The following is a 23962-nucleotide window of genomic DNA, read 5'->3' on the forward strand; positions in this document are numbered from 1 at the left end:
CACTTGATTTGTGGCTTTTAGTTTATTTTATGAAATTACAAAATTTAGTGTAGAGTTTGTTACTCTGATGTTCAAGTTTGTAAATAGGTCTAATAACCTACTTGCTGATTACATTGCAAATGGTGAAAAAAAATTTAATTTGCATCGGGTTTGGTGGTAGTCTCCACATTTGATTATGTCTGAAATTTTTTTTTGTCCCTAGCAGGTTATGTTTTGAGGCTTTTCAATGAATTTTATCATTTCCATTTGACAAAAAAATAATTGAAATAAGGGAAAGATAAGAAACGCGGCAAATGGAGTGTCTGGCTTTTGCGATAGCATGGCACAAGGACATTAAGGCACCGTTTGTTTGTTGGAAGTTTGGAGTAAATGTGGCGGGGAAATAAAAATAAAATAAATAAATGTTTTGTGAAATTTACAAATGTGGTTTGTTTAGGGCCTATTTGGTTTATTAAGTCTAGGAGATTTAAAAAAATCTAGAGATTTCAAATTTATGGAGTCATGTTCATAAAATTAACTGTTTAGTTAATCTGAAACTTTGGAATGAAATCTATAGATTCATTATGAAAAAACATCTACAGAATAACGGTTCACTTTTTTAGTGTAAAAAGGTAAGTCCATAGATTTATTGAATCCAAGGATTCACACAATCAAAAGGATATAAATTTATCATTTGTGAATCCACAGATTTCAAATATTTGGATTCATGTAACAAAACTTGGCTAGCAAATTTTCCTATCTTGTCAGGTGAGGTGACAAGCTAATTTTATCATCTTATGTCTTTTTCAAAATTCTACAAAAAAAAAAAAAAAAAAAGAAAAATAATAAAATGAGACTCACATTTAACATTTTTCTATAAATTTTTTTCCCTTCATTTTCACTCCATTATATATGGGGTCTGAAAAAAACACATTTGCAAACAAACGCAGCCTGAAGGAGGAGATGAGAGAATAATTCATCACTTCGGTATCTGAGGAGCATAAGTAGGGCTAGGTCTAAGGCTTTAGTCCTATACATTTAACGTGTAGGACCATCGTGTGATATTTTAGACTATCGAAATCAGAAATTTTGAAAGGTCTCCCTTATCTCGCTGGACAGTGCTGAGCATTACTAAGCAAGATCCGGACTCAAATCGGGGCTGCGGACGGCTTTTTTTTTTTGTTGTACAAAGGCGCTTTTTATATATAAGGACATGGATATTACATATGTCGCCAGTAGGAGTTGAACCCATAACCTCTTCATTGCGGACGACTTTTACTTATTTGCGGCCCGGAGATTTGTCATCTGATGCTTCTGAAGCCAAACGATCACGATCTACCGTCGTATGCACACGAGAGATGAGACAAACGGATAAACACGTGAGTTTGGGGCACATTTGTAATTCCAACACCAAACAAGTGCGTTTTAATATGGATCACTCGAAGACAGAAACCCGATACCATCATTACGACTTTATCCCTTTTACAAACACACGGGGAGGTTCAGGAAAAAAAAAATTTGAAAAAAGAAAAGAAGAACCTTTCTCCTTTGTGACAACCGAGACAGGATATCAACGGTCCAGATTCTGCCACATGGGAAAGATTGATATCAATCAACGGTAAACACCTCTACTTGATCGGCGCGATATAAAGGCAATGCCCCTAAAATGACAGACAAGGTTTGTCGTGACAGAATAAAAAGCTTTGTAATTTATATTTGCGCCTTATATTTTGTTTCCTTATTTTGAGCTTCACGGCTTAAGGCTTGTGGTTTGTTACTTTCTGGTTCCTGCTAAAATGGAAGGAACTTAGAGCTCTCTCTCTCTTTCTGTTACTGATTTTTCACTCTCTCACATTACTTGTTTCATACATTTTTCGGTTAGAGCTTTAATCAGTCTTCATCTCTTCGAATCGGTCTAGGAAGCTGCTCAGGCAAGTAATGAAATCTTCAATTTATCTGTTTTCAGGAACTCATATGACTTTGTTACTGTTGAGATCTAATAATCCACTTGTTTATTCTGCTCTGTGCTCAAATTCTGTCTTACTTTGTTGTTATCTGATCTCTATGAAGATATTACTTCATTTATGACTGATTTTGCTCTAAACGTCTTAACTTTTCTGTTTTCCTTTGTTCATGCTTCAGATTGTGCATTTCTCTCCGGGTTTTTTTAGTATTTATCTTTCTTTGCTCGGTCTGAAAGTTTGTAGCGGTAACAGTTAGCAGTTTTCTTCTTCTTTTCACTGCATTTAATTTCCAGTTGACGTTATTTGGAGCTTCAGTCACTGAAACTAGCACTCTTCCGTCAGCCCTGGAATTTTTTTTGGGGGTTGGTGGCGGAGGAAAGACAGCTTTTTGGTTTATTTTTTGTTGTATACTTAATTTTCTGTTTTGCAACTTGTTTCAAACTAGAAAATTTTGTTCTGTTTTTCGTTTTTTGCGGTTTTTTTTTTCTTCTTTCTTTTGTACTGGTTATCTCTTTTTATCATTGCACCTTATCATTCTTTGCAACTCTTTGATGCTGGGTCTACCTTTTCCCCCTCCAAATTGTTGATCCTTACGGATTTCAAGATTTTAGTTTTTAATGATTTCCAGGATTAAGGATTCTTAAGTGTGATTAGTGTTTTTCTGGTATTCTATTGAGTTGGTTGTTATCTCTGGGACGGGGAATTCTTCAGAGCGTATTTAGATGATAGAAGTGTTGTAGGAGAGTTCCGGTACTCTACGTTTTATTTTTGTAGCTTCTCATAGTGACTCAAAACTTTTTAAGTACAATGGTGACTTTTGAGGAAAATAGACACTTGGTTTCGGGAGCAGCAGAAGTGCTTCGTTTTGTTCTGCATTTCCCCAATAAGAACTTGATTTGATCGCAAGCAGGTAGGAAACGAAATCTTTTAGTCCTGGAAATATACGCCTAATGTCTCCTCCTTTGCTTGGCGTCGTGGAAGGGCAAGGGAATGTCTCTCTGGTTGCCTCACCGGCTTCTGCAGATGGTAGCAGCCTGAGTAACTCTGAATTAAAAGAACGCAATTACATGGGGTTATCTAATTGTTCTTCAGTGGACAGCTCTGCAGTCTCAAGTTTGTCTGAAGAAAAAAATAGTTGTCTGAATTTGAAAGCAACTGAGCTGAGGCTTGGCCTTCCTGGATCCCAATCTCCCCAGAGGGATACAGAGCTGTCCTTGTTGAATCCTGCTAAACTAGACGAGAAACCCTTGTTTCCTCTACTTCCTTTAAAGGATGGTTCTCAGTCTTCATCTCAAAAGACTGCTGTTTTGGGAAACAAGCGAGGGTTCTCGGCTGCCATGGATGGTTTCTCTGAAATAAAAAGCGCTGCATTTAATGAAAGAAATTGGATGTTTCCAGCTGTTGCCTCTGATTCAGAAGCTACTCAATCAGCGGTTCAGGGGAAATTTTCTGTTAATTCGGTGACTAATGTTATGCCATCACCTAGGCCTTCCCTGAACTCGGGGGTGAAATCTGTTGCTGTGAAGGAACATTCTGGAGCTCAGCCATGCATGTTGAAAGAAGCTGCTCCTATTAAGGTCTTACAAGAGAGGCCCCATGCTGCCAATGAGAAGAGCCTCAATCCTAGCGATGTTGCTAAGAACAATAGCAGTGCACCTGCTGCCAAGTAAGTGATATTGTTTCAACGAGGGTTCTGACCATGAGGTTTTGGGTTAAATGTGCAAATTGGTCATTGATGTTCCTTTCATAGCAGGGCTCAAGTAGTGGGTTGGCCACCAATTAGATCATTTAGGAAAAACACTTTGGCAACCACTTCCAAGAACAATGAAGAAGTTGATGGTAAACCAGGTCCAGGTGCTATTTTCGTTAAGGTCAGCATGGATGGTGCTCCTTATTTGAGGAAGGTAGACCTCAGAACATATTCTGCATATCAGGAGCTCTCTTCTGCACTGGAGAAGATGTTCAGTTGTTTCACTATAGGTGAGCTATTCTATGGTTCCACTCTTGTAAGATCTGATCATGTGAACTTTACCATGTGGATTTTTGTTGGTTTGTGGTTTTGCAATCATGTTAGCATAGATCCCGTTACTGCTGTTTGTTTGCAATTTCAGGCCAGTGTGGATCACATAATGATCCAGGGAGGGAGATGCTGAGTGAGAGTAAGCTGAGGGACCTACTACATGGGTCAGAGTATGTTTTGACCTATGAGGACAAGGACAGTGACTGGATGCTTGTGGGAGATGTCCCATGGGAGTAAGCACTTGTATTCTACCTGTTATGTCTGCTTTAAATTTGGTTTCCTGTTGTTTTTCTTTATATGATTAACTACATACAGATCATAGAGGTGTTTGTTTTTCTGTGTGTTATGCTTCATGTTTATGAAGACTGGGAATTCTTTAACGTCTTTTCCCCAAATAAAGATGAATTTGTTTGTCTTAATTGTCATGTGGTCAATCACATGCAGTTCAAACATTCTATTCATTTAATCAATTCTGTTTCATGCACTGCAACATTTAGTAGATAAATTCTAGTCACTAGTATGTTTCTGTGACGTAAACTGCACTGTTTAATGAAAGGAACATTTCGCACTAATATCTTTTCTTGAATGATGAGGATATGTCTTTGCATTCCATGAGAAATATATCAAGAGACAATCAAATCTGGACTCTCTGTTGTAAGTTATAGATGATGTGAAAAACATTAAAAATCAGTCTCTTTCTTAACCAGTATAGCTGAAAAAATAGAACAGTACCGTAAAGTGGAGCATCAAATTAAGCACTGTGTTGCTGCTGAAATTGCTTGAGCTGTTTGATCACTGGCCAAACCATTTGTATTACTTATGCTTAGTTGGATGAAATTCAAATTCAAATTGATATTCAATATTGAATTTGAATTTGCTTTAAATTTTGAATTTCATCCAACTAGGTATGTGTAATAGTTTAGTTAAGTGGTGGTCAATGGAATTGGATTGATTGGGATCGATTTAGGCCTGGGACTTGCTAAGATACAAGGGCAAGAGTCAAGAGTGGGCTGATAAGGATGATTGACAGGCTGCCTGAGATGGTAAAGTCAGCCAATAAGCAATCACCAGAAAAATATCTATTGCAGTGAGCTTAGAAAAGGTTTTTGAGGGTTTGGAGTGTCTACCATAGCTTGGCATGGATCTTAGATATTTATACTCACTATTACGGTTTAGGGTTTAGGGCTTAGGCCTTATGTGAAGTTTGCCAAATCAGCCTTTGTTGGACATGGCCTGGTTAGCATTGCTCATCACTGTTTGATTTCACTAGTCACAAAAGATAACTTGGTCAAACAGAGAGAGGATGCTAGGTGGTACGAATATGTCTTTCTTATGATTCTTGCCTGACCCGTTGTCTGGCACTGCAATTTACACATTGGATAGTCCAGGATTGAATTGTTTGAACCAGATCTGGTTGCTGTCGGGATGAGTCAAGGGTGATTCATTGGCTGGACAGGGTGAACCAGTGGTTGGGTAGTATCATCGTAACACAGTAGTTACTTCAAGAATATTATATTTAAAAGGATAATTAATCTTGCCTCCTGTACTGTAGTTTAATTATTACTTTATCCCCTATATTTTTTGAAATTATTTATTTAAGACTTTGCTTCTTATTACTAATGCCTCTTGCCATTAATCTCACTTAGGTAAGTGATGACATGGCTTCTTTGATTTTTTAAAAAAAGCCTGAAATCTTGTTACATAGTCACACTTATATTAAATTATGTTACTACCCGTAGTAATCTGGGGAAAAAATTAACCCTTAACCCTAAAGTGCTAAATTGTCTTCTGCTCTTATGGAAAAAAAAGATGAAGGAATAAAGAAACTTATTCTCTTCCATAATAATAATAAAAGGTCTTTCCCCCCCCCCCCCCTGCGGTGAAAGAGTGTTTTATCTCATCTTTCTTTCTTTCCTCTTTTTGGTAAACCTGGCTTCATCTCCTCAGGGTCTAACTTTTTGAAATCTAAAATGACAAGAACACAAGGGCAAAACTGGTTTTTTATATGGTATGGTCTTTTGGCTTCTTAATTCTAGAAGGGAAAAATAGGATCAAACATCCAACCATGACAGTTTCTTAATACCATTAGAAGTGATGGGTCAATAGTTATTTCATAAAGAATTGGGTCCTTTTAGTAATTAAGCTATAGTACAGGGGGCAAAAATAATTATGCCTATTAAAAATCTAGTACTCCACTTTATTTGCTATAATTATGACACCCTAATGATAAATTATTTATTGAAGACCATTTAGCTAAAATGACATTTGTCTATATGGCATTTCTTGGCCAAAACGTAGATTCTTCAGAAGCCATTGAGCTGTGGTAATGCAGTTTGCGTAGACTGGTCTAGTATGTTGTCCACACAAAGACAGTTGTGATTGTTATGTTGTGACCCGAATTCTTTGACCCGATTTTGAAAATGGACTCATACTAACATATTTTGGTGGGTGACCCGAATGACATGAGTCAGTGGATCAACTTGTTTAGTGGGTGACTCAAATGACCTGAGTCGATGGATCAACCCGTTTACTTGAATAAATTTTATAAGTATGTACCCCATGTTTGCCTATGATGTCATTGAGAGATTTGGGATTCTGCGTTAGAGTTTTGGGTGAGTTCTTGTAATGCCGTTTTGACGATTGGTTGAGAGGTCACTATTCTTTTCTTCTTTTACATAGTGAGAAGTTCTTCTTGCCATGGACGTAGCACACTGCATTGGTGTATGAACCACGTTAATCTCTGTGTTATTTTCATTTTGTTTTTGAGACTCCTTGGTGTTTGTTCTACCAGTTAGTCATGGTTGTCAAAATTTGATGGGAGAGAATGAAAAAAGGGGATTTTTTAGTTTTGAGGGATGGCCAATAATACAAATCAAGAATTTTATTAATGAAAAGGCTGAAAACGCTCATGATGAAGGGTTCAAGTTGCTAAACCTTTTGGGCTGAAAAAATAAAGACTAGGAAAACAAAAATCAAGGAACTATAAACTTGTTGGTTGGTTTATTGTTGTACAAGTCTTCAAAACTGTTGAAACGAACAACAAGTAATCACGTACAGAAACATGAAATCAAATCGAACAAACGCAAGACAAGGAAAACAAAAATCAAGGAACTATAAACTTGTTGGTTGGTTTATTGTTGTACAAGTCTTCAAAACTGTTGAAACGAACAACAAGAAATCACTTACAAAAACATGAAATCAAATCGAACAAACACAGATTTAATGTGAATTACACACCAACTTTGTGTGCTACATCCATGGATGAGGAAGAACTTTCACTATGTAGGTAGAAGATTATGAGATCTCTTGACCAATCGCGATAACGGTGTTATTAGAATTCTCATCCAAAACCTGGGGTGAAAATACCAAATCTTGCAATGACCTAATAAGAGAACATAGGGTACATGTTCATAGAATTTAACTAGGTAAACCGGTCGGCCCAAATCGTTTGCTTTCATCGCAGATCTCACGTATTGATCATTTGGGTCGCCCACCAAAATATGTCGGTGCGTGTCCATCTGCAAAGTTGGGTACAAGAATTTGGGTCAAAACAACATAACAAATTTAGTGTGTTGATCTATAGGGCATTGGCTGTACTTTTCTGTCTGCCGATCAGCTAAAACCATTGCTTGTTTGGTAGCAAGTGATATTTGCATTTCTGGAAGTAATGGAGTTGAATGTTGGTATTACATTTAAGGACCCAGTACTGCTGATGTTTATTTTATAAGTACATGCTTTTGGCACTAAAAGACCCCTGCTTTCTAGCTTTTTCTGCATGCTATTTGTAACTGCCATATGACTTAGTTTGATTGAGTAAAATGGATTAGTCTACACAGTTTGAAATTACATTTTAAATCAATCTGACTTGAAATTTTCAATGTATTATTTTGGGAATTGTTGGAAATAGCCTATTATTTTTAGACCATGTTAGGAAAGGAAGGTTGAAAACACTAAGGAAATTCCATTCATGGTGGGTCATATGGTTGAGTTAGTTTACTGAATTTGACATGTGGCCCATCCAAGAACATCTCATCTATCCCATGATCAGCATGACCAAATCATCATTCCGCGTATCAAAAATAATATTGACATCTTGGAAATTGTTTGAGGGAGTGGTGTGTTGGAAAACTTGTCCATATTTTTGTTATTAAAATTTAATGGCAAGTGGTCTCAACACATCTGTGCCAAGACCTCTTTCCTTTATGAAAGTCGCTTTTTGACTGTGGACTGATGATTTGGCAGGCCGACTGATGGGTAGTTTTGAGACCTCCTGTATAGGTCATGTGTCGAATTTGGTGGCTTGTCTTAATCATATGGCCCACCATGTATGGTTTTTCCCCATGTTTCCAAATTCTGAATTCAGCATACCCTCTCATGTATATCTACTTGATGGATACTGTTGGTAATTACACAAGGGATGTCATGTTGGTCTGATTTTCTTTTCCTTCTCTTTTTCTTTCTTTTTCATTATTTTCCCTTCTTTTTTTTTTTAAAGTTTAATCATAGTGTTGTGGATGGCATATCCACCAAATTTGGGATGTGAAATAGAGCTGCCATTTAGCACTATCAAGGGTGTGCGAGGATGAGTTCTTTCTTAATACATGAATTCATAGGAGCCTAGAATCTGAAAAACCTTGCCTTAGTACATTGTATGAACGAATTTGATAAAAGGCCAAATGTTCTCTCTCTCTGTCTAAGATGAATTTTGGATGACCATTTCCATGTCTAAATGTGGTAAAAATGGAAAACGCGATACAGAGTTGTGTCTCTGGATATCGTTACTGAGTTATCTGGTCATCACAGGCTCACAGCCGCAGGCAATTTTTGTTGTGTAGCATGTTTCATGGACGGATGTTATTGTATGATGAAGTATCACAACTTGAAACAGCTAGTGACTCTGCTGCAGATACTGTTGCACAGCCAGTGGTTGAGATAAGCAATTGAGAGTAAAACTAAATAATGAAAACATTGTACTTCAAAATGTGTGAATTTATCATCTTGACTCTTCTGTGTTGAGTGAATCCCACAACTTTCTCGCATACAAAATGTTTTGCTTTGACCAACCTGCATTGTTTGTACCATTCTGATTGTTATGTTTGGATTATGGCAGGATGTTTATTGATTCATGCAAAAGGTTGAGGATCATGAAGAGCACTGATGCAATTGGCTTAGGTGAGTGTTTCCCATGTATCCTTCGGGATCTATTGATTGACTTTGTATAAGAGTTTCACCTAATCCTGAGAACCCAACGTCATGGGATGAATAATTTTAGTAGAATGAATGTAAATCACTCATCACTGAACATGTCTCTTTCTTATGCATGGCACGTTAATGGGAGCTGGATCATCTTTATTCCAACTCCAGTAATGTTGCATTGGAGTTTGCTATTTTATTCTGGGAACATATGGAGAAATATGTGATCCACTTTCTCTTTTCCTGTAAGAAGAGTCACTTGTCCATGGGCAGCAAGGTTGTTGGATGATTAAGAAGGTATTAATTGGTCAATTGGGGAGTGAGGGTTTGTTAATGGGAAAAGAGTAGCGTTACATGATTGCATCACTGGTGATATGGAGATTCTTCATCCACCACTGGCGAATTCTTTCATTAATGGAGTGAAGAAGGCTTTCTTGTTCACGGGTGGACTGTATGATGGGGCATTTGTGCTATCACCAAACTCCCATCCCATGTTGATGAATTTGAAAAATATTGTTCCATTGGTCATTTGTCAATGGTCACCGTCAAGGGATTTTCATTCACTGTGGGTGAAGTAAAACAAGCTGCTATATGGATTTTTTTAGTAAAATATTGTTTTAATTTTCAGTCTAGGTGGACTGATGTTGTATATTGCTGCAACAAGTAGATATCTGTTACTTAAATGAGTGTTTATGGTCTGTAATCGTACTCCTGCCAGTTCAATTAGTTTTTTCTTTTGTTATGTAGCTTGACTAATTTTAAGAATGTGTTTTGTTTGGTGCATGCAGCTCCAAGGGCAATGGAGAAATGCAGGAACAGAAACTAGGTGTCGGCTTGACATCATGACTGCTCCCCAGCCTGCAATTCATAGTTGAAAGTATCCATGGATGGCGAGGGAACAAACCAAGGGAGAAGAGAATTCGATGGGTGTGGCCATGCAAGCAACGACCATCTGGATGGTGGCAGATGATGGAGTTAGATACTTGGTGTTTTCATATTTTGCTTTGCTGATAATTCATGTTGCTTTTAATTGTCTTGAGTCCATTATAATTATAAAAGCCGAGGCCACAACCTATGGGAGGACCTCATTGATTCTTCTGGCGAGTTCATGTTTGCCTTCAGGAACCCTAGTAGTATGTAAAGTCGTTTGAGTTATTGTGGACATGTTTGGTGCTTGCTGTGTGTTTACTTTAAATGTTGTTTCCCAAGTTAGTAATTCTATAAATTGATCTGTGCACTGCCTGGACTACCAAGTAGTGGTCTTTGATATCTACTTGCGTTACATGTGTGGTTTTGGTGGTAATAACCTCGTTTGATCCACATCTGAATTCTATAAGTGAATAGTCAATATCTGGGCTTGATCTTTGCATTCAACGTCTGGAGTTAATACTTTTTGTGTTCTCTCAAGTAGGGATAAGCCACCTTATTCTGGATGATTCTTTGAGATCTATTATAAATTTACTTGGTCCTGTTTGGTTATCTGAATTCGGAGATTTCAAATCCCTGAGATTTATACATGTTTGATGTAAAACATTCATGAATTCATGAAATCTAGAGATTTCACTTTTTTGGCTAAGAAAACATAAATTAAGCTATTCTTGGGTATTAAGTAAAATCCATGGATTCTACCATAAGTATAAGAGCAAATTGTACTGGCACCAAAAAATGGAGGCTTTAAAGCATTGACACCCAACTTTATGTTAAAAAAGCATAGAACCCACTTCTCTCTCTCTCTCTCCAAAGTAGATTTTTTCAATCTGCCCACGTCTTCAGCGTTTAGCTCTCCTCCAAAGGTTGAAGAAACAGTGCAGTCTCCAATGGTTTGTTTGGTCCATTAGTATAAGTTTGGTCGTCTGAACTGGTTGGGTTAGGTGAGAAAACCGGTTTAGTCTCACTTAAGTTAGTATTTAATGCACATGTTCATAATGGACAATAGAGATTTAATCTAAACATCAAAATTAAAATCTAACCTAATCGCAAAAGCAATTAAAAAATAAAAAAACTATGTAAATCCCGAAACCTAATCGCATACCACAAAGCAAAAAGCAAATAAAAAACACAAAAATAAATTGTATACTGATGCTTTCTTGTATGCATTTCCAGAGTTCAAGGCAACAATTTCTCTGTCTTCACCGTATCTGATATGAGCCAAATAAAGCCACACATCAGCCTCCAGCAACCTGTAACGACCGATCACTTCTTCCGTGGAAGCATCGTCTTGCATGAGTACATTCAGAAGCACAAGAACTTGTTCCGATAGAGATTCCATTTGACTGGAGGTTTTCGACAAATGATGCTATTACATTTGGTGCAACACATCAATATGACTCTTTCCCTTGGTATCAGAGTTTAAAAGTGTTCCATAATTTAATATGATACTATTACATTTGGTATAACATATCAATATGACTCTCTCTCTTGGTATCAGAGTTTAAAAGAATTTCACAGTACAATATGATACTATTACATTTGGTACAACACATCAATATGGCTTTCTCTTGGTATCAGAGTTTAAAAGTATTCCATAGTATAATATGATACTATTACATTTGATAAAACACATCACTATGATTCTCTCTCTTTCTTTTTCTTCTTAAGGGTTTGTATTGAATTGCTCATGTTGGGTCCAGTTTGTATTGGACCGGGTTCATTCTCAGCTTGTGTCCAATTTATTACATCAAGTAGGTAGACCATCGTTCAGAAGTTCTGAACACCTCTATCAGGCATGAATTGAGAAAATTTGGACCTTGCGCATTGTGCTGCCTAACAAACGCCTGTCAGAGTGTTGGACGTGCTTTGGGTACACACAAGCCACATCGTAGGTCACATCAAACTTTTTCAATATCATCATACATAATTCTAAAATTATCCCTTGCTGACCGAGAGACATGCATGGAATTGCCTCCCACGACATAACGAGAGTGTAAATATCCCCTTCGTACTTAGGAATGAGATATTTTCTTTCTCCCCTATTCAGCTCATCATTTTTTAACTTCACTGGAAATTCTCGCTTTGATAATTCCCATCTGGAATTGAAGTAATCCACTAAGCCTTCCATCTAGGGTGACTCTAATCTTCAGTAGACTATCTTCATCCCACTGCTAGTGGCATCCGATAGTAATCATTTTTTTTGCCGTTGGAAAGTCATACGACAGTTCAACAATGCAAACCCTAAGTTAAAGGCTAGGTGGTATCCACTAATGACATTTGAGGCCCCAATTCTACAGGATAAAATGAAGAAAGGTTAGTCAAGAGAAGTGGAATTAAGGCAAAAAAATTATTTACAGACTTATACTCACAGAAGTAAAGAGGCACTATGGCTGTCATCAATAATATACATCACAATACTAAAGTCCTCCAACTTTTTCGGGAAGAATCTCAATTTGAATGGCCAAAATTTCCTCATGTCCTTTGGCTCTACATGATCTTCTTCCATCTATGACTTCTAGCCATTGAGTAAAATATTGCTAACAAAAAAAATTTGTCTATTTCCTAAACAACTGTAAAACTAACCGAAGTATCAGGAGTAATTTTACATGTGGCCAAGATCTTCATGTATTTCATTTTCCATTTAAGTACCATTTGTTATACAAACAACAAAAATTAGTATAGACAGTAAAATCAGCAACAGAAATTAGTATTGCAATAAACTACTAACATCTGCTTTAAGCAAGTCAATACCTATAGAGTCCGACCAATGTATTACTATAGTCAGGGCTTCCCCACGAAATTTGACTGGACAAGGATCCTGGAGAAAGCAATGATTATCATAGACTGAACATAAAAAAATATAGCTAGAATATAACTTTTAAACTCTGATACCAAGAGAGAGAGAGAGCCATATAGAGAGTCATATTGATGTGTTGTACCAAATGTAATAGTATCATATTATCTTGTGAAATACTATTGAACTCTAATACCAAGAGAGATAGCCATATTGATGTGTTGTACCAAATATAATGGTATCATATTGTATTGTGGAATACTTTTAAACTCTGATACGTTATACCAAATGTAATAGTTAAGTTGATGAATCTAATGTCTTATGTGCAATTTATTGTGAAAGTAATGACTATGCTGATGAGTTTTTGTTACATTAAGTTGATGAATCTAATGTCTTATATGTAATTGTAATAGAATGCAGAAGGCATATCAACATTAGATGTTGAATCTCCGTTAGATGACGTTTTGTAACAAGGTTTTGAGCCTTCCGGTGATTCCAAAATGCCCGTACAAGTTGTGTTGGTTACAGACGTAAAATACAAACATAAACTGGTTAAAGATAATTGCACGGTTGAATGGTATTTTGAAAGTAACTGCAGATTACGCGTAAGTCCTACATCTCAATTTTCATATGTTGTATTTTCTTTTGCATTAATTAATGTAGATTTGATGATCATATTTATTGTATATTGGACACTACCGAGAATGAACCCGGTCATATACAAACTGGTCCCAAGATGAGCAATTCAATACGAACCCTCAAGAAGAAAAAGAGAGAGATACATATTGATGTGTTGTACCAAATGTAATAGTATCATATTGTATTGTAGAACACTTTTAAACTCTGATACCAAAAGAAAGAGAAAGAGTTATATTGATGTATTGTATCAAATGTAATAGTATCATATTATATTGTGGAATACTTTTAAACTCTGATATCAAGAGAGAAAGCCATATTGATGTGTTGTATCAAATGTAATAGTATCATATTGTACTGTGGAATTCTTTTTGATGAATCTAATGTTTTATGTGCAATTTATTGTGAAAGTAATGACTATGCTGGTGAGTTTCTGTTACACTAAGTTGATGAATTTAATGTTTTATATGCAATTGCAATAGAATGCAGAAGGCATATCAACTTTAGAGGTCGACTCTCCGTTAGACGACGTCCTGTAACAAGGTTTTGAGGCTTCCGGTGACTCCAAAATGTTGGTGCAAGTTTCTTTGGTTACAGACGGAAAATACAAGTATAAACTAGTTAAGGATAATTGCACTGTTGATGAATGATATTTTGAAAGTAACTGTAGATTACGTGTAAGACCTATATCTCAATTTTCATATGTTGCATTTTCTTTTGCATTAATTAATGTAGACTTAAGGATCAGATCTATTGTTATATTGGACACAAGCTGAGAATGAACCCGGTCAATACAAACTGGACCCAACATGAACAATTCAATATGAACATTCAAGAAGAAAAAGAGAGAGAGTGAGAGCCATATTGATGTGTTGTACCAAATGTAATAGTATTATATTGTATTGTAGAATATTTTTAAACTTTGATACCAAGAGAGAGAGTCATATTGATGTGTTGTACCAAATGTAATAGTACCATAAAAAAAATGGGTTTGCTGTTGTAGCTGAACTATCGTATGACTTTCCAATGGCAAAAAAAAGGATTATTATCAGATGCCACAAGTAATGGGATGAAGATGGTCTACTGAAGATTATAACCACCTTAGATGGAAGGCTTAGTGGATTACTTCAATTTCAGATGGGGATTGTCAAAGTGAGAATTTTCGGTGAAGTTGAAAAATGATGAGCTGAATAAGTTTGTTGGAAAGTTTGGACTTCAACTTCTGGGAGAAGGCAATATTTGTCCAAGTGTGAGATTCCGAGACATTAATCCGTAGAAAGTTGAAGGAAACATTAATTCACAGATTTAAGAAGGCAAACCTCTCCCCCAGTCAGTGAAGGAATGTTCTACTTTTATTATGATAAACCGACTATTGATTACATCATTTTTGCCACCCAAAAATAGTACTTCAAGATCAAATAGTACTCCTGTAAAGCAAACCATTCTAGATTCGAACTCCTTTGATATCAAATACTTGTTATATATAATCCAAGATAGACATTAAGAAAGCAAAGTCTTCTGCAAATCTTGTGGAAAAAGATATAAGTTTGACATCTTTTCTTGGAAGAGTGGATATTATTTTGCTTTAGAGTATGGGCAAGCTGAGGTCCCAATAATTAAGCAAAAACCAAAAAAATGTTGGATTGATCAACTATAATATGTCCTACTAAATTATGAGATTCAGAATAGATTAATAAATTTTGAATTAAGCAGCCCCATCCCTATGATTGACTAGTTGTGGTTAGGCTTAGGTAGCTCCTCATCACATGTATGTTATCATTTACAACTAGAAGGACATCAATAAATTTAGTGTGCACATTCCTTTTTCCAAAAGAATAATAATAAATAAACAAATAGAAATAAAAAAGGCGATTTACCCTCACTTTTGATTTGAAGGTGATGCGTTCAAAAATCTTCTCAGTCTTGAGATCCTTGGGGAATGACCTACAAAATAAAGTTAGACGTGGCCCGACCCTTGGGTTGGGAGGCCACCTCCGAAGGCTAAGTTAGTAGTTGGAACAACACAAAGCTCTCGTGAATTGCAGAGCTTAATTAAAAGACAAAATTGAAGAAGAACGATTTAGTTCCCTTTGCTGGGCATAATGCTTTAGTTTATATAGGATTTACCTCCCTTCCTTGATCGTCGGATTAATCCTTGAGTCTTGTTCATGACTGTATGATCTTAGGGTTTTATTTCCCTAATCCGTGTTATTCCACATTCCTTCCTCGACACGATCGCCTATCCCTATTTTGATAGGATCATATCTCTTACCATAGCGGTTGGATCTTCCATAATGGTTAGGTTTCATCATACTCAAGTAACCTCTGGGTTAGCTATTTGCTCCGGTCCCGATAGGGACGAACCGACCGACCATGGTTCGACCCAGCTGGTCTATTTTTATTATTTTTACACATCATAAGCCCCTAAGTCGAGTGTTCGAGAGAAGCCCCCAGATCGAATGCTCGATTTGCTTCTCAATCTCGATTAGATGAAACGTCCTTTCATTCTCGACAAGTCCGAGGCCCTGCGTCATAAATTCCCGATCATTGTAAATAAAGCCTTGTTGGAAGATATTTAGTCGGTTAGAACCGAAGCCTTGTGTTTAGAAAGTCTTAGTCGGTCGGAATAGAAGCCTTGTCTTTGGAAGGTCTTTGTCGGTCGGAATCGAAGCCTCATAATTAACATACTTGAAGAACTCCTTAGAATTCATAAGCTTTTGGAGGACTCATTCGGGTGCGCACCCGATGCCTCGTCATAAACATACTTAGAGGAATTTAGTAGAATTCATAAACTCTTGGAGGACTTATTCGGGTATGCACCCGATGCCTCGTCATAAACATACTAAGAGGAATTTCGTAGAATTCATAAGCTTTTGGAGGACTCATTTGGGTTCGTCTCCCGATGCCTCGTCATAAACATACTTAGAGGAATTTCATAGAATTGTCATTTTCACTTGAATGTAAGCTTTAAATGGAGATTAGACTTTTCTTATTTTTTATGCTCATTCCTATTCCAAATGAGTCTGAGGCCCAACAACCTTGTCCTCTCACATGCACAACCAGTGTGACATAGAGAGCGAGAGAGAGAGAGAGAGAGAGAGAGAGAGAGAGAGAGAGAGAGAGAGAGAGAGAGAGAGAGGAGCAAGAGACAGAGTCTTGAAGACACTGGAAGAGGAGATAAGTCTCCGCTGCCTCTAGCAATGCCAAAACTACAAGTTAGGGATGATGGCGACCACAAAGAAGAAAAATAAAGTTATCCTCAGCCTCAAACCATGGTTTAAAGTTTTCTTCTTCTCTTCCAGCATCCAACAACACCAATAACAGTAGAATTCATACCATGGGCAAAGAAATCTTTGATTTTTACCCGCATTTCACCATTTTGACAATTTATCACGTGATATCGCCGATATCTTAGTGATACTTGGACTGTTTCAGTTTCGGTTTGAAAAAATTCACCAAATGCCGGAACGATTGAAATTTGACGAATTTCGGCAATTTGTTTTTCTAAGGTTTAGGTTCATTGATTTGTGATTTCTCTAGGTTGAACTAGTTTATAATTGGAAAATCAAGAGGGTCACACTAGACCAAAATCTTGGGGGTCTGGGTGTACAAGTGCTGCTCAATTCAGGGTTGAAACAAAGAAGTTTTTGCCTAGTGAGTTTTTTTTTTTGTTGTATTGTGTAAAATAGTGGAGATTTTTTGACTATTGGTAGTGAGAATCGTCAGGCAATGAAAACCTAGTGGTTCAGATTTCCCACGTTTTAGATTCTTGTTTTGTGGCTAGGATCTTTCCTTATTCTACAGTGTAGCTCCGTAGTAGGTTGTTAGGACATGAAGATTCCGATTGTGGGCACTCTATTTCGTATTCGGTTCAGATATGATGTTGGAAGAGATAGATACCTTTGGTCTTTGAATCTGTGCATCGCTAGTGTAAAACGTATCTTACCGATCCAGCCGTTAGTTATTTTGCCAAATTTTTTATTCCAATCTAACAGAAATCGCAGTTCAAACTGGTGAGTGTGCGTCACGGGGATCACAAGTGTTATAGTGCAGCACATGGACGTGGCGATTACCACAAGATTCTGTTCTGAGACTTGTGATTGGGGAAATTATTGAAAGATGATATCTTAGGCTACAAAGCCCGTAAGAGGTACTTTGAAAGTAAAATTAATATCGAGACAAGTAAGAGTTCGAATCCCCTCGGGGCCAGGGCGAAGCCCCGCTTATATTAATTATATAAAAAACGCCTTGAAGATGTAGTCATGGTGCACGCAAGCTGTCCGGATGAACTTCATTCAAAAATAATAATAATAATAATAATATCGAGACCAATTAGAAATAGTTGTTTAATTGAATATGTAATAAAATTAGGGTGTCAATAAAATTCTATCAATTTGAATTGGCCCAGGCTCGGCCCAACTTTTAAAAATCCGGAGAGTGCGTTTGGGTTCCAACATAAACTAGCCCTAGAGATGCAAGTTTTGCCTTGGTGGCCTTAATGTGCCTTGTTTCACCTTGAGCCCGAGCAGGACCTGGGGGCTCAAGATTTTGGGCCTAAATTTGGGCCAAAGACGGGCCTAGAATTAGTTTTTGTCCCATTCGATTGTTTTTTACCTTCTAATTTTTATTTTTTTTATTTGGACTTGATCTGATCTTGACATTGATTTAACCCCTAATCCTAAACTCTAATTTTAGATTTTTTTATCTAATTATGATGTTTTTGATTAGCCTTGGCTTCAATATATTTTTTTTTTGGGGGTAAACTACGGTCTATTGAATCATGCGCGACCAACGCCCCAAATCTTGGTGGCCTTGGCTTTGATACGATGGATACTAAAACCATGCTCCCTTATAAATTTGTTGTGAATTGAGCTTACTCTATTTATAATTCAATTGAGCTTACTCAAAATTGATTAGCCTTGGCCTTGATATGATGGATACTAAAACCTTGCTTCTTCATAAATCTATCTAAAACTTTTCCAAGTTTTATTGTTGTGAATAGAATTTATTCCATTTATAAGTCAACTAATAAACATTGATTGAAATGCTTGTCTAACTTTAATGTAACATGTAACGAGGGATGTGAAATTTAGTGGTTGCAAAGAGTTAATGTGACTTTGCAACTAATTAGTGTGAATTTAGAGCTTTTTCTTAGGAAAATATCCTCCTAGATTGTGCAAAAATTTTCGGTACTAGATTTGTTCTATATAGGATACCAGGATTTTGATGAATACTTTTTATTCTTAAGTAAAAGATATCTAGAAGTAATTTAGGGTTTGTTTGTTTAAAATCTAAAACAAAATTAAGACTAAAATCAAATTTGTAAGATAATGATTAAGTATCCTTAGTAATAATTGTCATCGTCAATCCGTATTAAAAGATGCATAATCCATTACATAAGATTTAAGTTTAGTTTCAAAGTCATCTTTATTTTAGGTCTTCTAAAGCTTGAGAACTTCTTTACTAACCTAAACCGTGAAAACGGGGTTGTGGGAGAGCAATACAAGCGGTCGCTAGGGGAAGGGATTGCACCCAGATGGTGAGAGTTCAATAGCCGAAAGCATCACTAGCTTACCTTTGACCAGAGTAACATGGTTCTTGAGAAAGATGGTTCTACCTCGTCAGATATTAATTTGAATGTTTGGAACACGAAATATATGGAATACAACAACAACAATAAGCCTTTTCCCAACTAAATGGGGTCGGCTACATGGATTCTTGCCCTCCAAGTCTATCAGGCCATGCTTGATACAAGGCCTGCTAGATATATCCTTTCTCACCACTTCTCCTAAGGTTATCTTAGGTCTACCCCTAACTCTTCTAGTTCCTTCAATATGGATTAAATCACTTCTCAAAACAAACATTAAAAGCTAAGATCAAATTGGTGCAAGCACTCAAACGACTTTCTCTAAGCTTATCACTTATAGTAGTAACTCCCAGGACCAACTCGTAATATGATCGTTTCTCATCTTATCCATCCTAGTTTTGCCACTCATCGATCTTAGCATTCTAGTTTCCAATGATTCATACCTACTATTTAGGCACTAAAGCTTGAGAACTTCTTTACTAAAGGACTCCAAAAAATTTTCAATTTTCAAAGAGTTATAAGTTTTAAATTGAAGGACTTTTTCTTTCAAAATATTGCTAAGTTTAGTTTCAAAGTCATCTTTATTTTAGGTCTTCTAAAGCTTGAGAACTTCTTTCAAAATATTGCTAAGTTTAGTTTCAAAATCTCCCTGTACGCAATGTTGGGACTTTTTATCGTGTGCGACCTATGCAAGCATTTGCCCTGTGCACTACCAGCGCAAGCATTGGCCCCTGTCAGCGGAGCTCCCACCGGAGGCTTAGTATAGTCCATAGAAGCCGGTATGACTCATGCCCAGGCCAAAGAGCACACAACTGTCCAATGCAAGAAACAGAGGAGCAAATGGGATTTGAACCTGGGACATGAGGTTTACCAAACCACTTGGGAGTGAGCTTGGGACCACTAGACCACCACCACCTCCGATGGTAGCTTTTATTATATTAAATTTTCAGGATTTTGAGGTCTCATATGATGTTGAAACCCAAGATTTCCCTCTAGTGATAGAAATTTTTTATTATTTTTATATTTTCTTTTTGTGAAAGTATTTATATATTTTAAAGCTTAACTAAAGAAAATGTTCATAAAGGTTTGAAATGATACCTAAAAATCCCAAACCTAGAGCTTCAAGGATCATAAAAGGTGAATACCCTTTTTCTTGAATTTGTCTAGAATCTCTCATCAATCAACTTTTTTCTTTTTAATTTGATCTTGAAGATTCTGATCAATCAAACTTTTTAGCATAAAGTGTGGGAATAAACCAAACGAGAGAGACTAAATTCCTTGACAGCACTAATTAAATAAACTAAATGAATGGATTAAGAGAAGAAAAGTCTTGGATAGTACAAAATAAGCTGACAAATGTAAGAGAATGATAGCAGCCTAATTCTAATTCAATTAAGCTGACAAAGAAAGTGAATATTAGTTATAGATTCTTCCTACTTAAACACTTAATTAATTAGCAAAACCCACAAGAAATTACTATCACTTTCTTCTTTATGGATTTTTGATGATCTTTAACAATACCTAGCAGTAGCATTATTAATAGCAGTGACAGCATTATTTTGAAATTATAGAGCAATTAGCCACTAAACTGTCTTAGCTTATGTAAACTGTTATCTAAAAAGTCGCACTATACCAAATAAAGCATACCAAACTGAGTTAGTTTCTTCATTAGATGATACAAATCTAGAAACTTTTTGAGTGTTTCAAAAATTGAATTGCGAGAAAGTTCAGTTCAGAGTCCACAAAAGTTCAGATACAAAGGTCAAAAGATGAAACAGTTATACATAAATGGATTATTGGATTCAAGGAAACATGTCACCATGAGCAGATCAGATGTTTGAAAATAAAGCTCTATATATTCCTTAAAAAACACAAGGTGCTCTTGTTAGGTACTGATGGATCAATCCACTAGTGAGAAAATAATTGAAAATGAAAAACAACTTGGCCTGGAAGATCATGATTTCAAGATATGATCTACTGAACATTAGTAATGGGAGTTGTTGGTAAAAGGGTCTCTTTAATGGAAAATAAATTCAAAGACACAATCATAGGGTCTGTAGAAAAACCAAGAAGATCTTGGATGACAAGTGAATCTCAAGAAAGCAAACATGAAACCCAGTTTAATTAATTACAGTGTCAGATATCACCAAATCTGCAATAATCAAGTGGAGGATTTGACCTTAAACTCCTCATCTAATCCATTGGAAGCTAGGGTTGTTTGGAAAGAGTGAGGAGATGCAGAAGTGATTCTATTGCCAATTAGAAATTAACAAGTCAACTTATATAGCATGAAAGATTGCAGCTTGCCAACATGGAGTTTTGAATGGTCCTTGCTCAGTTTACTCGTTTTCTTTTCTCTTAATAGTTTCTCCACAGAGTTAAGTGGGAAACAATTTCATGGAGAAAGCTCCAAAGAAACCTAGTAGGGGCTTTGGGTTTGGTTACTGCTAATTAAAACTCACCCTCTCACATACTCAAGAACAAGAAAGACAAGCAAAATTTGATGTGGTTAGACTTCCAGTGTCGAGAATCTACATCCCTGTATGAAAGTTCGGAATACTGGTTATGAGTCTAGATCACTTTCTCATTAAAGTAGAGGTATGTGCTCCTCTCGTGCTTCTCTGATCTCCACCATACAATAAGGGTGGGGTGACCTACGTGAGACGCACTAAGGACCCCACCTCTAATTCTGTTAGAGCATCAGTATTCGGAGGTGGACTTCACTCTTATTATATAAGGCTGCGTTTGTTTGCTGGAATAAAGGTGGGGTGGGAAAAAATGGGTAGGAAAATTCTTGAAAAGAGTGTAGATTTCTTACTTTTTCCTTAAATCCCAAAATTCAAGGAAACTTGTCTCCTGATGTGGCAGCCCAACTTTCCCACCCAATGCCATTTTAAAACCCCACATATATGGTAGGACTTTGTGAGAAAGTTGGGAAAAGTAAAAAGTGGGACCCACTTCAATCACTTTTCCACAAAACTCTTTTCTTTCTTTTCCTTCTCCCTCACTCCACTACACATGGGACCCACATATTTTTTTTTCCCACCTCACTTTTGCAAACAAATGCAGCCTAATAGAATAGCATGAGGGGAACATATATCTCTGCCCCTCAGGTAGACTCGCTAGTTATCTTTAAATAAAGAACACATTAAGATAATCTCTCACAATTTCAACATTCTATTACATGTATAATTGGATTCTTTAATCCTAAAACTTCTATATTTACTTAGAAGTGTTAGTGTTTTATATATTCTCGTTTTTTCTCCTACCCACATGCAAACACATGGCTAACTGGGAATTTAGAGGTACTTCACACTCTTTTTATACAATCCTCATGTTGACTTTGACCAATTTGCAAGATTTCTCTTCTTTCCTTTATAGAGGTAAGTAAATACCGGCACCGATATGGATCTATTGTACCGGTCTTCTGATCCATTTGATGAAAAATAAAACAAAAAACTGCCAAACAACTTGTAAAAAAAAACCATTTATGGAACAGTGAAGCAATGAACCTATATACCTATGAAGAACCCAACTGATTTAATTTATAATTTTCTCTTTGTCGCTTCCCTCATAAGATCATGATTGATCAGGGTTTTTATTATAGCTTCTAAGGGGTCCATTTATAGTTATGATTTGGCTCTTTGTATTCGCTTTAAGAAAAGAAAAACCAGGAGATATACATGAATTATAAGTTAGAGAGATAGGTAGGACCCATTAGCATTTGGCCATAATTAATGCAAAAATGGATTTCTTTTTAGAATAGGTGATGATGGAAGGGTTGTTCTAATATAAATTATGTAAATTATTAAGTAGTTAGTTAGGGATTCCTAAGCAGTTATTAGTTTAGGTCATGTGCCCTAATAATGGCAAATATATATATATGTAACATCTCACCCACCAACTTGGAGGAAACCTTTCTTAATTTATTCCATTGCATAAATTATTAAGAAGAAATAATTAAGAACAAGAGATTAATTGATGATCTTCATCAACTCCTTAATCCATGTGACCACACACTCAAGTGATGATCCTTCAAATCCTGACAGATTGAACGCATCTCTGCAAAACCAAAAATGGTTATATATTCTTCACCCATTACACTTACTTCTAATATTATATCATCACTTAATTAATCTTAAAGTTATTGTTAATTAAGATTGAGGAATGAGGAACACAATAAAAGGATTCGAAAAATCCTCGAATTGATATCAAAGGACAAAAATGTTTCATCCAAACTAATGCATTGGATTGGTAGTAATATCTCTATCAATGTCGATATAATACCTATACCGATGCTCCCACCATATCAAAGAATTAATGTAGTAAACTCAACTACTTAACTAAATCATGCATTAATTAATGGTAGTTAGGCGTTGACTTACAACATCTCTCCTTCATGAGTCTAGATCTTCTATCCGTCAGGGTAGAGCTCTCTTCAATCTTTTTCACTACATATTAGGGCTGCGATCCCCCTCTGAATGCTGAAAAAATGAACCAAAGATGAGACCCCTATTTAGCCGTCTATGGTCCGATGAACTCAAACATCTACTTAGTGGGTAGAGGATCCGAACTCACCCTCACCAGAGTGGACTTTGGTGAAGGAATGTTCTACTTTTATTCTGATAAACCGAATATTAATTACATCATTTTTGCCAACCAAATCTCACTAATAATCCCAGTAGTGCTGGAGATCATTATATAATAACAGTACTGATGCTTAAACAATCACAAAACCACCCTAACCATCAACAAGTGGTTCATCTAATTGTGATTCCATCACACATGGAGCTAGCTAACTGATGATTAGATCTAAAAATACAAGTGGTTTATGAACTAAGTTGACTTAGCTAACTGAT

General features: G+C 36.4%; 1 protein-coding gene across 1 annotated transcript; it reads left to right on the forward strand.

Moving 5' to 3' along the window:
• Window positions 1-1675: 1675 nt before the first annotated feature.
• Window positions 1676-10517, forward strand: IAA9 (indole-3-acetic acid inducible 9). Its single transcript, XM_089155179.1, has 6 exons — window positions 1676-1914; window positions 2858-3609; window positions 3697-3923; window positions 4055-4196; window positions 9074-9135; window positions 9945-10517. The coding sequence occupies exons 2-6, from the start codon at window positions 2894-2896 to the stop codon at window positions 9980-9982; spliced, it is 1185 nt and encodes a 394-aa protein (XP_089011305.1). The 5' UTR covers window positions 1676-1914; window positions 2858-2893; the 3' UTR covers window positions 9983-10517.
• The last annotated feature ends 13445 nt before the right edge of the window (window positions 10518-23962 follow it).

The sequence above is a fragment of the Hakea prostrata genome, chromosome 5 (assembly GCF_041222555.1).
Source record: "Hakea prostrata isolate BN-2017 chromosome 5, UWA_Hpros_2, whole genome shotgun sequence".
NCBI lineage: Eukaryota > Viridiplantae > Streptophyta > Magnoliopsida > Proteales > Proteaceae > Hakea > Hakea prostrata.